The sequence below is a fragment of the Salminus brasiliensis genome, chromosome 25 (genome assembly GCF_030463535.1).
Source record: "Salminus brasiliensis chromosome 25, fSalBra1.hap2, whole genome shotgun sequence".
Taxonomy (NCBI): domain Eukaryota; kingdom Metazoa; phylum Chordata; class Actinopteri; order Characiformes; family Bryconidae; genus Salminus; species Salminus brasiliensis.
In genome coordinates, this window is record NC_132902.1 from 19,431,857 (window position 1) to 19,446,072 (window position 14,216).

Consider the following 14,216-nt stretch of genomic DNA (forward strand, 5'->3'; position numbering starts at 1 on the left):
AGTTTCATAGGTCCTATGATAGAGCCCTGTGGGACTCCACAAGATATGCTAAACCGAATGGTTAACAAAATAATTCACAATAGTTTCTGCATTAGGAATAAAAACTGAACAATAAATCTAGGGTTCAAGGGACTAACTAGATAGCGAATTAGGGAACGATTTGACATGTACCCTGTCATGGGAAAACCTTTAAACATGTTTGAAACTGGACCCTGCACCCACTCTGAGCCTTCACCCCCGTCTATGGCAACACAGTGTGTATCCCAGAAAGCATTTGCAACGCAACCACCCCCGTTCACCGAAGGTCTTTCCCAGTATAAGGCCCCCTTTTTTCCGTTTCCCTGCACAGATACAAATGTGTGAACGGGCCAGTTTTCCTTCCCTGTCTCCACAGTCATAATATAGCATTCATGGGCCTGAAGAATGCGTCTGCAGGCCGCGGAGGCCGGGCCACCGTGGCGCATGTGGCTTTCTGGGAGTCTTGTTTTAAAAGGGATGAGGTGGGGCCGGGCAGACTGCTGAGTAAGCCAGGCGCTGCAGCAGTCGCCTTCCAGAACAAACAGCAGCTTTAACAGCACGCTTCCCCCCGACCCCTGGGTTCACATGGGACGCATCTACAGCTTAGTACAACGTAAAGGTGGATTAGGGGCTGTTTCATCAAGCCGACTGTAGGAATGCAAGGGTTTGGGAGTCTTAGAAGCCTTTCGCAAGTTAAGTCGTCGTTAAATATTTCGTCGTTATATTTACATATATGTACACTGAGAGTGTGGTACATCAGCGTGTCATACCGTGAATCTTAAACACTTGTGTCCTCCTTCAAAAGAAAATCCGACATGTCCAAAACCAGGTTGGAAAACAAGCCAATTCCAAAACCCCAAAAGAGTTATGAAACAGTCTAAAATCATTATGTTTATGCCCCCAAAATTTATATACACACAGCCAACTAGCGAAAGCCTTAGCCAATATAATGCGATGGCAACTTTAGGAGAACATGGTGTTGTTGATACTGGAGAGCAGCTCATCTCCTCCTGACTCCTGTTATTTATGGGAACACGTGTTGCTACACAAGCCAGGCCTCGTGAGCCAGTGTCCACAGAAGTTCAAACAAAACCCACAGAAGTACAAAGGGATCTGCGCTAGGCTAAAAGCTAACTCTAGCTTACGCTAGCTTGACTGGACTACCATGGCTGACTACCCAGCTGGAGGTAAACACATATCATAAGGGAAAAAACTGACCTTTCCTTTTTTTTCACAGCAAAACCTCGAGTCAGAGCAAGGCTAAAAGCTAAACAGCTACAACCTCTACAGCTTGTTAACCGTCCATCACACCAACAGGATACCAGTAACAGTATCCGGTAGGACACTTTGTTATAATAACTATGTTATAATAGTTATAATATATAATAATGTTATAATAATGTTATAACAACATAGTTATTATAACAATGATATATATATATATATATATATATATATGTGTGTGTGTGTGTGCTTTATTATGTTGTTTCTGTGCATGAGGCAGTTTTAATGATGGCATAAACATTGACATATTTATAATTGTGTTTAAAAAGTAAACATGTTTACCTTATTTTCGCCATGACCAACAGGCAGTTGATCACCAACATATTGCAGTTTGAGGCAAGTGTGTGATGATATACAGTAGGCATGCTGTTCGCACAATGCTAATCGGTAGAGGGTAGACACCAATCAGCCGCAACATTAGAACAACCTGCCTTATATTGAGTAGGTCCCCCTCGTGCTGCCACAACAGCTAACCACTGTGTACCAGAAAACCCCCACAAGACCAGCCTGATGTTTTGGAGGTGCTCTGACCCAGTTGTCTACCCCTCACATTCTGGCCCTTGGCAAAGTGTCTCAGATTCTTATGCTTGCTATTGCTTGTTATTTTTCTGGCTTTCAACACATCACATGTTTTGGCTGATCAGAGTATTTCGATTAATTAGCTAACATTAGTCTCATTGCTTCAAGCTTCAGGCCTCAAACATCTGAATAAGAACAAGCAACACTGAAACTATTTCATGAATACTTTATTATCAATGTGTCCATGGTACTTTTTTCTGGATATTGATAGTATATGAAAACTATACACCAAAACCAGGTTCACTGTATACATCCATTAGCAAAAATGGCATTGAAAGATTCCATGTGAACACAGAATCCAAAGTGCATTACCTGATCATCTTTTTTTCCTCATGTCCATATACACATTGCACCATACATAAATAATCACACTGTAAAAATGACTCGTTATTTACAAGTATAGTGTATTTTATATAATATGCATATATAAAACTTTATATTAAATCTAGATAGAGTACATTTTGGGATTGTGGTTGTGGATGTGTCTGTGAATCATGGGCAATTTTTTAAGTGGCACAGTCTTTGTATGTGTGTGTGTGTGTGTGTGTGTCTGTGCTATCTGTGGTTGTTGAGCAGAATCTCCAGCCAGCAAGGACATGAAGTAATAAATTGTCTTGAGTAGCAAGGCCCCCAGCCCTTGGCGAAGCTGATCCGCACGCTGTTCGGATCATACGGCCCTTCTAGGTACACCGAATCGCCGGGGTGCCGAATTTGGCACGACTTCTCGTAGTCAAACACCTTAATGGAGTAGCCTGGCATCACTCTGCGGACTGTCAGGCTGCGGCAGTGTGGCGGGTCCAGGGTGGGCGAGTTGACGAAGATGGGGTGCTGACTGCGGTTGTAGGCCCACACGCCATCTGGCTCTTTGCTGAGGAGTATGCCGTGGCCGATCTTGCCGCGGGCGCGCTGGACGGAGCTGGAGCGGGCCGGCAGCGGAAGGAGGCCCAGGCACAGGCCCGTGCCCTGAGGTAGGTCATAGAAGATGCTGAGGGAGGGGTCATACACCGGATACAGACGTCCCACGCGTGTGCGGTGTTCCCAGTAGGCCACGTTACACCAGTGAGCATGTGCGAGTGACGATTGAGACATACTGGCATCTGCAGGTGACAAAAAGGAGAGAAACGTGTTACAACAAAAGAAAAAAAATTAAAACCTCCATTTATCTGAATAACAACAGGCCCTTTTCATAAACCTGTGTGTTTTCCGCTGGAGGTCCTAGCTGCTGGGTAACACCACTTTCACTAAAACAAGAATAATGATGGCCAAGTCTAAAAAAAAAGACTTCCTGCTTAGTAGTCTGGACCCAGCAGGAGTCATCAGCAAGATGTTGGGCTCTTGATGTTGAACAGATCCAAGTCTAAACCTAAGACAGACCAGGACTAAGAAACCCACAGGCAGGTGCTGAAATGCTTTATAATTAACTTTTTAGAAATATGCTTTCCCAACATGCACCAGACATAAATTGGGTGTAAAAATGATGTTAAACATCGAACAGATGTTGAATTTGAGATTCAAAATGAAAATTGTACAGAGTTTTGTATATGAAATCCAACACTGGGTTGACACCAAGCTCCAACATTAGACAGATGTTTGGTTGCTCAACACCATGACCTATCAAAGACCAGTGTTAGAATTGCATATTGTGTAGATGTTCACATTATAAAGTTCACATTATAAAGTTCAGATTCTGGGCTTTGCTTACTGTATCTCCCAATCAAATGCCTTAGTTTACATCAATATGACGTTTGGAAGACGTTGGGTTTTGGTTCCTTAACATTCTTAACACCTTGACTTAAAACCTGCAGAACTCCACGCCTCCACGCACAGACCGGCATATATCTATATGAAATACACTATATGGGACAATATATGTCTTCCAAAATCAAGGATATTAAAAAAAGTTAATTCTGCGTTTGCTGGAGTAATTGTCTCTGCTGTCTACTAGATTGTGGAGCATTGCTGTGAAGATCTGATTGCATTCCGCAGTGAGGTCAGGAAAGTAGATGATCACCACCCCACCTCATCCCCAACTCATCCCAAAAGTACTCAGCACCATCATCCATCATTCCAGAAAACACAGTTCCACTGCTCCACAGCTCAATGCTGTTCGAGGGGCGTATACCCCTCTGGCCCATGTTTGGCATTAGGCATGGAGGCAATAGGTTCCATATTCTATTGGCAGTACTTCTCTACAGGGACTAGACAAGCTGTGTGTGTGTGTGCATTTGCCCATGGATGCCACTTTAAGTAGCTGAATGCCTTCATAAGAAGGGGTATCCAAAGACATTTGGAAATATAGTATATACTGGATATTGGGTCACATTTCTTATGTCGATGCCCCCCCCCAAAATAACAGTGCTGTTATTATACTGTAACAAACTGGTACAGTTTGTTCGGAATGGATAATAAGATAACAAAAATGAGTACTGTTTGTGTGTTTGACAAAATGAAGTTACTTATTTCATTTTCATTTTTAATTTTATTTATTTAATGTAATATATTTTGTTTAAGTTTGACTCCTTTTTTATTTAGAATTTGAATGTGTCCCGCACAATTGTTTATTTAACTGACAAATAAATAGCAATTTAATACATTTATATCTATGTTTTAATTTGTTATATGTTGTTTTACAAAGTTAGTAAAGTAATGTTTAAGTCAATCCTGATGCCTTAAGTCTCTCCCACATGGTGAGGTATACGGTTTATTAATTCAACTATAGTATCGGATCGGGTATTGGCCGATATGCAAAGTTTATGTATCTGTATCAGAATCTTAAATGAAAAAGCCAAATCAGTGCATCCCTAGTATTGCCTTGCAATACAGTGCCAAGGAAGTGCATTGGTGAATTTTTTTTATTATTATTATTATTATTTTTGCACTATAAGAATACCTCACTGTGATTGGTTAAGTTTTATTTGCATATTGCAGCCAACATTGCCATAACCACTAAAAAGCACCTTATTTTATAGCATTCTATAGCTAATGAAGCTAATAAAATAATTAGTGTAATTACATTTACACCCTAACAACTATTACAGCCAAGGGCTTACACATATAGTCATTACAGCAACAGCACATTCCACAACATATTTGTAATAGCTTTTTACGAGAATTACGAGAACAAGAAAATCACTGGCATTGCTTGGCACTTTCTCTCCTTCCTTCAAACTTGACAACCTCTTTCATTTCTTCTTTTAGCCTGGAGAAAAACGCTGTCCTGGAGAGCAGCGTCAAACGCTTTAGTCACTTTTATGTCTTTTCTTCCAGTGTTGTTTTTTTTTTTTTTTTTGATGTTACACTCAGAGGAAGTGCTACCTACTTTCCGCACCGTTTCAAAGTTCCCTTTGAGGGGGATTTGGAGCTGAAGAGGCAACGGCTCCCGCTAAAAGGCCCAAATCTGTCATCTCTGCCTCCGACACCCCCCGCCCCCCATCCCCCTACCCACTCCCAGCATTCCAGCAGGCTGTGCGGGGCCGCTCAGGGACCCTTCTCCCCCTCCGAGGGCCGGCATTCAGCTCCCTGACAACTCAGTGCAGGCCCGCGACCCCCTGACCCCCCAGCCGCCAGCCTATCAGCTCTGATTAACTGGCACACAGACTGATGGCATTATTTTGCTTCACAGGCTCCATTGAGGGGGAGGATCTAAAGCCCCAGGCCTGTGGCCCCATTCTGCTCAGCCTCCTCTCTCTCGCTGCCCCGCACACGGAGAAACCATGCTAATGAAACAAGGCCTGTTTAAGGAAAGGTTAGGGAGATCCACTGACTCGGACTGCTGATTCTCAGCAGCTCCGCGTGGAGACATGAGCCGGAATTATAACTGGCTCAAGATGAATATGGACAGTATCTCCATCTTATCGAGGGGGTTTATTTATTTTTTTATTGCTTTTTACATCATTTGGAAATGCTAGCTAGCTGCATGGAGACATGTTAAGTTGAGCGAACTGATAGACATGATCCAACATTTCTTGGAATAAAATCTGTTAAAGGACATTACATCAGCATGCGTTCAAATTAAGAACAGAGAGAGTGTGAGATTAATGTGATTATGGTTATTAGATCTCTCCATGGCATTCAGGCCACCAACTCAACTGACTCAACTCAGCTGGCCACCAACGGCCACCAACAACATAAATGTAATGTTGTGATGTGTCAAGGTTGTGAGGTACGGTGACCAAAACCCAATGTCTGCTAGACGTCACTGTCCACACAACATGAAATTCTAGTGTTGTTAAACTTTGATATGTTGTTGGTTTTAAGTCATGGTGTCAAGCAAGCAAAATTCAACGTCTGTCTAACATTGGAGCTTCATGGCAACCCAATGTTGGCCTTTGATGGATATGTTCCTTTGAATTCCAACCAAAATTCAACTTCTGTACAAAGTCGGGTTTTACAGTCAACTTGATTTTCACTTTGGACTAAAATTCTACGTCTGTCCGACGCTAGAGTCCAGCGTATATTGATGTCAACTTGACGTCTGGAGCCTGCTGGGAAAACATACATCTAAAAAGTCAATGAGAAAGTGTTTCAGCACTTGCCCACTGGCCTCTGTTTTAAGTGTTTCCAGTCAGCCTTAAGTTCTTTTACTGAGCACATGGAAACATCAAATTTACTGTCCATGGCAATCGACCATATGCGACAGAGGCAGCAGATAAAGACTGAGCTGAACAAACGCTGGAGTGAAGACCCACTACAATTCACTGGAACACTGCGAACATGTAGCAGTGATGTCTGTTTCTCACATTAAACAGTATCTGCTCTTCCCCAAGTTAATTCCAGCTGCACTCAAACATATTTAGCTCAATATACCAGTCAGGCACTCCTGATGCCGCCCGCACGTCTTCTCGGATTTCATATTTACTGAAAAAAGCATTGCAAATATACAAAGCATATGATTACAAAGTCCTATGACCTCGGTTTCCTTCCTAATCACACGCCATAAGAATATGGTATTTGATACATGGTAATACACTTTTGCTGACCAGTGGCACTGCTTTCAAAACACTTACGGTTTCAGAAAACATTCTTATGAATTTATCCACATTTCCTCATCAATCAAAAAAAAAAAGTATCGCTATTCAAGATGCTCATGGGTGGTGCGGCCATCAGAAGAGGTCCGAGAACATCCTGGCCAAGCCTAAACCATCACCGCAGAATGAAAGAAGGGAGGGGGGGGGCAGACAGGAGCACTATCTGTCACGCTGAGCCATGTATTAGATCTCCCTCCACAGATTAGACTAGACTGTGCTAGGCTGGGGTGAGGGACTTCTGAGGAGGGAGGAACACACAAAAGCCAAAACCAAAAATGCTTGCAACACGACTCCCGGCTTAAGCTAGAACAGCTATTTTGGCTATCTGGGGAAATAACACAGCTCAGACTGTTACACAGCATTCTTCTGTGGATGCGCTTAAAAATAGAGGTTACTAAAGGGTTCTTGGCTTGGACGTACTGAGAAATGTTTGCTTCTACAAAATACACCTTGAATTAATATTTAGATAACTTATCTGTGTTATGAAAGATTATTCTTTACACTTCAATATCAATTGCAATAAGGAAATGGGGGGTGCACCAATATATCAGCTGTGGGCCGATACAGATGTTCAATCTTTTTTTTTATTCTCTCTCTCCCCATATCGCCTCGAGTGATGATGGCCAATGGACGCTCCGAGCACGCTGATTGCCTGGTGATGTTGCATCAGTGGCAGTTTGAAAAGAGGCAGTGGCTGGTTGAGCATGTGTCGGAGGAGACATGTGACAGTCCTCATCCTCCCAGTGTTGGGAGCATTACATGTCATAAGGGAGAGTACCAACAAGTTGGCTGGGTAACTATCTATCTAAAATTGTGCAGAATAATTGGGCAAAGACTTCACATTGCTTTAAAGTTCTGTTTTTAGGAACTATTTGGCTTCTTTTTGTATAGACATCTAAAATTATAGATAATAGTATTTAAAAAGCTGCTCATAGCTTTAGGATAGCATAGTATAGTAACACCATTGCCCTTCCTGCAGTAGACTGTGGGGCAAGTAATCCACAGTATACTACTATACCCAGTGTAGCGCTTAGGAGGGACTCCTAACTGTACATTTTTGCGACTCCTGTAACATGAATTACGTTGTAAGTCGTTCCTGATTCTGGAAAAGAGGATCTGCCAAACACATAAATATCACTGCGGTGTCCATCTCCATTTTTGTCCGCTGTGTGAATAATTCTGGATGATTGGACCAATAGAAATGTTCAAAATGACTCAAAATAGACTGTTATTTTACATTTATTTGACTTTCATTCAAAATGAAGAGACATTTTTGCCTTGTCCTGTAAAGTCACCACTTTGGAGATACATGTTTTTCATTGGACAACGACAATATTCATGTCCTAATAAAACATAATGGGCTCCCTCTATGAGTATTTACAGAAAATGATATTGTAAGCTTTTAAAAAACATTTTTTATTGACTGCTGGCATCACAAGTCATAATCTAATGTCCACTTTTGAGCTTTTCTAAATGGATGCGACATTCAGAAGCAACGCATCGTCTGTTTGAAAACCCTTCCAAAATAAAAGTAGCACAAATCTTCATGTAGGGCTTTTGGTTCTAAATGTAAAATATGAGAGATATTAGATCAGATACACACGGCTTTAAATCAATTGCAAGCCCATGATATTAATATCCTAATACGAAAGTCTCAGGCCTCATTTTTCAAGGTGATCTGTGATGCAAGTCAGCAAATTGACTGGATATCGATCCAGGCCTCAAATGAAGAAAACAGACTATGTCAGAATGATAGAAGACAGATACTTCTCTCTGTCACAACACTCGCCTGAGAGAGACGTGCTTTCGCACACACAGAAAATCAAGACTGCATGCAGCCTAACACCCCCCTCCGCAGACAAGCAAACACAAACACAGGCTTAAAGTGTCTGTTCCACAAAAAAAACGCGGGAGCAAACAATTTTCCAACAATTGATAGAGTCGTCCCTCGTCAACATCTGTAAAGAATCTCTGCGCGCAGACTGGCAGGATTTCATTAGTTAAATTGCGTGTTGGCCTGCGCTCAGTCAGGAAGAGGAAAAGCCACAGCGGGCCCTGTAATTTAAACCTTATTTTAAAATGCGACTGGCTGGCCGCGCCGGAGCCTGCGTTGCAAAACTCAGCAGGAAACAACAACATGCAAATAATGGAGAAAGAGCCGTATGTGACACACCAAAAGAGGATCTCATTCCTTGTCTTCAGACCACAAAAGGCTGGGTAATTATGCGGTGCTAGGAGACTTCCCACTGCTGCTGAAAGCACACAGGCCCCCGCGCTCCAGCAGCAGCCCTCACAAAACTGCCCATTGTTGGTCCTAATCTAATTTACAGAGAGTTGCGCCTCGAGTCTGGACGCTGGAAAGTTGCGCTGATGATGCTGTGGAATCTGTCTGTCTTCCACTGGTATGAGCTAAGTCTTAAAGGGCATGGCTAGTTCTGCAGGGAGGTACACATTCCTAGATGTCAACCTCTCGGGCTGCAGAACATCAGCAAATCCAGAGCTTTCTCGCTCAGCCAGATAACGTCAAAAGTCAACAGTGAAAAGTCCTGGCCAATGGGTGAACAAGAAAATGGCATTCTTCTGGACAACTCTCAAATTCTGGCTGATTAAGAACTCTTAGCCAAATGATTTCTATATAGTACTAAAACAAATGGTTCTATGACTTTTAACAACAGCGGAACCCTTATAGGGCCTTTAAAGACTTCTTTGAAGAACCATATACAAAAGGTTTGTCCTTGTATATGGAATATGAAGAACCGTCCGAGTAGGCAAAGTTACAAATTATGCATTCAAATGGTTCTTTGAGACACCATGGTTCTACACACAACCACTGTCTTTACTGAGGAACCCGTGACAGACCTCTTTTTAAAGCATGAACCTCAGGAGTGACAGCCCAACCTAGCACAATATCAGAGGCAGCTTATGCAAAAAACTAATATGTGAGAAAGATGATTAGTAAGGAGCTCTTGTTCTATGTTCCTTGGAGTGTTTGAGGTTCTTCACATAAGGTCTCCTCAAAACCTGTCTAGGCTGACCCAGAGCCACTGCTTAACTTGGTTCTATTTTAAGTTCAATACTCTTCTACAGCAGCCAGTTCATCTCAATTCCACATTATGCCCAACCTGACTGGAAACTTCACCAAAACCAGATTAGAACGTGTCTGGAAGGTCTTAAGGATGAGGCTTAGAGGTTAAAATTTTATGGTTTTATGTATAGTTCTCTGACTTTCCTCTAGGGGGTGAGCTTCCCACTACAACCAGGCGAGAGCCTATAAGATATACTTTCCCTTGGTAAATCTCTGCTAGATTTGAGAACCAAAAAACAAGCCTTAACACAAGCAGCAAGGCATCATCTCAGCCCTGGTTAAAATGTATATCTCTGAAAATGACCCACTCACCTGACTGACCCCCAGTCGTGCAGTTGGATGAACGTGTTGCCTCAGTCTCAGCATAAGGCAAGGCTGGATGTGGAGGATCTAAGGAAAAATCGATGGACAATATGATGCATTCTGTTTAGGACACAAAGCCAAGTATTTACACGGTCAAGGAACACTAACACTATCTAAACCAAACCAGCAAAAAGTCCAATAACACAGATGCAGACTTACCCAGAAAGTCTTGTCCTAGTGTAGGAGACAGCCGTGAGTAGGGTGGAGGGGGCGAGTCTGAAAGGTAGAGGGCTTGCATTAGAGACAGCTTCAAATTCAGCATCCAAAACTACAACTGCACTGCACATCACTCCTGTCCAATGCATGCCAATGGCCATGTTGGCCAGACACCTAGTGAGCTAAGTTTTCGGGACGCAGTAAAGAGTTTAGTCATGATTTGCTCTCCTTAGATCATGTGCTCATTTCACAGCCACTAAGGTCGCACCAGGCGTGGTGCTTTATGTAAATTGCAAGCCTAGTGTCAAGATCCCGACTAAAACACAGAGAGGCGCTAACAATGGACAGCACAGAGCCCTACGTAGATGAGATCACCTACTGCAGAGCATGCTCAGATCGGAGCATCTGAAGCTGGTTTGTTCTCAAAAACCTGGTCATGTGGTCAAACACATGGCCCTGGCACTTTGAATGCTACCGAAATCATCTCTGATGACATAATTTGATGCAAGGCGTCATCAAGCCACAATCTATTTGCCTTGAAAAGTTCATTCAGCAGGCGGTTTTCAGGTCACCGACTCCGTGCCAAGAAGACACTGTACCGTGTGATTTATGAGTCAAGGCACATCATATACCTTTGAATGTCTTCAGTCCTGGCTGTACAGCTGTGTCAATGCACCGAGAAGAATACTTAAGGCCTGGAGAACATGGGTCAACAGCCCTGTGCTAATTTCCAGACAGTGAGTCTGTGTGTATGTGGGTTTTTTTTTTGTGAATAGAAAAGCTGAATGAGGAGCAAAGGAACTAAAGAGTCCCAGTAGAGTAATGAATTGGGAAGTCCACTTCCTGAACAAGAGCGTGTGACAGACTCTGCTCCATGCAAGAGTGTTTGGAAAGGGTATTGTGGAGGATTGTGTCATAAAGACATGATCTCATTTGATGGACGTTTCATGCAACTTTGCATGTGCTCACGCCCTTCCAGTTAAGACTGCAGATGAAAAAAGTAAAGAAAAAAACAAAAAAAAATTTTAAAAGAATTATAAAGTACTAGATAATAATAAAGATAAAAAGTAAAGAATGAATTAATAGATAGAGCACCTCAAAGACCTATCCAAAGTAAAAGAATAGAAGAAAAAAAATAGATTAGAAAAAGTTGAATAGACCACATGTGGAATAATTGAAAAAAGGAGAATAATAGCAATCTAATGCTTGCCAACAAATAGTGCTCACCCCGCCTTTCCCCCCCCAGCCCCACCTAGACCAGCACAAAATATGAAAATAATAATCAACACTTTCATGTGCTCGGTCTGCCCCTGTTCCAGTTAAGACTGCTGAAAATCTGATTTAAGAGCCTTTCTAATGCTTCACCCCAAACAGACACAGAGAGCTGGAGTCTCGCAGGGCCTCAGAATGAACAACATCTTCTGAATGGGATGTTTGTGAGTCGAACTGATTGGACTCAGAGTCAGCCTGGCTTGCATATGATGCTCTCGCTCCACTGATGTACTACAAACTTTGCCAATAAACTTTCCTGTGTTTACTGTGTCTCTGCATGTTTGCTGTTCAGTGCAGAAGTGGCTGGAGGTGTGAAATTGCCAAAGTACACTAATATTACAGTAGGCCTGCTACCACCAGGTGGACCAGATACATGAAATTACTCTGGATGTGTGCCGGTTATGCCCAGTTTCTCACACATGAACAAAGGCTCCACAACCCTTCAAGGATCAAGCATCACTGAACTGAACATCCTCACCTGGTCCACACAGACGGCTGTAATGATAGGGGTTGCAGCACACTGCTTGACCGTCCTGAGTCCGAAAACTCTGACAGTTGCACAGCGCCTTGAGCTGGGAGGAGGGCTGCAGGTCTGGCCAGCGGAAAAGCCTACACAGCAGGTACTGAGGAGACACGTCCTGGCTGCCAATCCGCAGGTCAGCCGGAGAGACCATAACACAGTCCCCCGGCACCCCGCCTTTGGATTCGACTGCCTCCAGCAACACGTCCAAAGGTTTCTCCTTCAGCTTTTTGAGGAACGCATAAGCACACCTCTTGAGCTCTTGCTCCAAAAGTGCACGAGCTTTGAGTTCTGCAGAAGCAAGTCCACAAACTTCTCGGCCGCTTCTGCCTTCCCAGTGGCACGGGGGCCCATCTTTGCCACGGGTCAGCGCGGCGCTCTTGGAAGTCCTCAGATCTTTAGGCAGATCTTTGAACAGACAGCACATGACTGTTGTGCCATCGCTTCCTTCGGACAGGGGGCCGCTCTGCTGCTCCTGGACACACATGGCACGGCTTTGGCGTTCTACCACGACCCCATGTTCTCTGCCACTCTCTGCCAACACCCGGTTGCCCGAAAATCCCCCAGAGATTCCCAGAACGTCGGCCAGAGGTGCAGGCTCCGTTTTGGGGATCTTCTCCGGGTTGCTGTCGCTCTGACGGTCTGGAACCCCCTCCCCGCTCCAGCTGCTCCCATCGCCCCCCTCCCTATCCGGGACCACACGGCTTCTCCAGAGTCGCCGGACCAGACCCGAGCGTCTCGTCCTCAACATACGACAGCTTGGGCGGGTTTCATTCGTTTTGCCTTGTCCTCTCTAGGTCTGGAGGTTCAGGTCACTCCTGTGCTCCTTGTCCCACATCTAGGTCCAGGTCCAGTGAATGCTGCGCGCAGGGGCTACAGCCGTGGACACATCCCCCCTGGCTGAAGCACAACATGAGACTCCAGTGCTGCAAAGCTGTGGTGCACCTCCAGTGCATTACAAGCCCTCCAAAGGTGCTGCATGCACCCGGAGCAGGACGCAGCGGATTTACTGCCTTGCCTTTAACACAGACTGGCTTGCATTCCTGCACAACACCAAAGGCATGGGCTTTTCTTCACATTTCAGACCCAGGCGAGCCACACAAACGCGACACACACACACACACACAGACACACGCTTGCTTTGCGGAGCGCAATCAGCCTGAAGAGCAGCACCTTCTACTGCAGTTTGGAGGACGCCGGGCCGCATGAATGGAGCAACGACCCCAAGTAATCCTTCGCTAGAATTCACCTTCCAGTCCGCTCTCACGACGCAAACACTGGCTTTCATGCAACGGGAGAAAAACGCGAGCGCGCACTCGATCCGTCCATCGGTCAGGACTGAAGGCTCGGACGTCCAGCGCTCCTCCAGCCCCCTTTTGGTTCCGTGAAGCGGACTGGATTACAGGGGCTTCTTCAGTTGTTTCCCTGCGCCGTTTCTCTCCCTCTCTTTCTTCTTCTGGAGATACGCACTCGGTCCCACACATACACACTCGCACTCCCGCACACACTCTCTCACACACACACACGGGGCCCCCGAGGAGTGCAGTGGAGCCATTGGTTCATTCCCATCATGTGCTAGTCTAGACACTTTGGCGGCTGCGAGCAGCGCTCACTGTTGCGCAAACACGGTGTCAGGTTTCTTAAAGGGCCAGCGCGTCTTTTAGCTACCGGGATGGAAACGGTCCTGTAAAAAAGCGGTGGGGAACAAATCCGCAAGTACTTCCAGTTTCAGACGCCCTGTTTATAGACAGCCTGAGGTTCAGATAGCGTGTAAAGGGCTTGAGAAGGGCTTGGATTTTTAAAAACACACAGAAAAATACGAGGACGGTGATTTGAACTATTTCCAAGCTGTGTGTAATTATTTATTATAATTATTTCACGAGTAATTTAGTGTACCATGGCAGCATTTTCT

The 14,216-nt window shown here is 44.3% G+C and overlaps 1 protein-coding gene across 1 annotated transcript; it reads right to left on the reverse strand.

Annotated features, from left to right (window-relative positions):
• Window positions 1–2,068: 2,068 nt before the first annotated feature.
• smad6a (SMAD family member 6a) lies at window positions 2,069–13,865 on the reverse strand. The gene is made up of 4 exons (XM_072671051.1): window positions 12,263–13,865; window positions 10,516–10,572; window positions 10,306–10,383; window positions 2,069–2,978 (listed from the first exon to the last, which is right to left on the reverse strand). Exons 1-4 carry the CDS (start codon window positions 13,053–13,055, stop codon window positions 2,437–2,439), a joined length of 1,470 nt encoding a protein of 489 aa, XP_072527152.1. The 5' UTR covers window positions 13,056–13,865; the 3' UTR covers window positions 2,069–2,436.
• Between the last annotated feature and the right edge of the window lie 351 nt (window positions 13,866–14,216).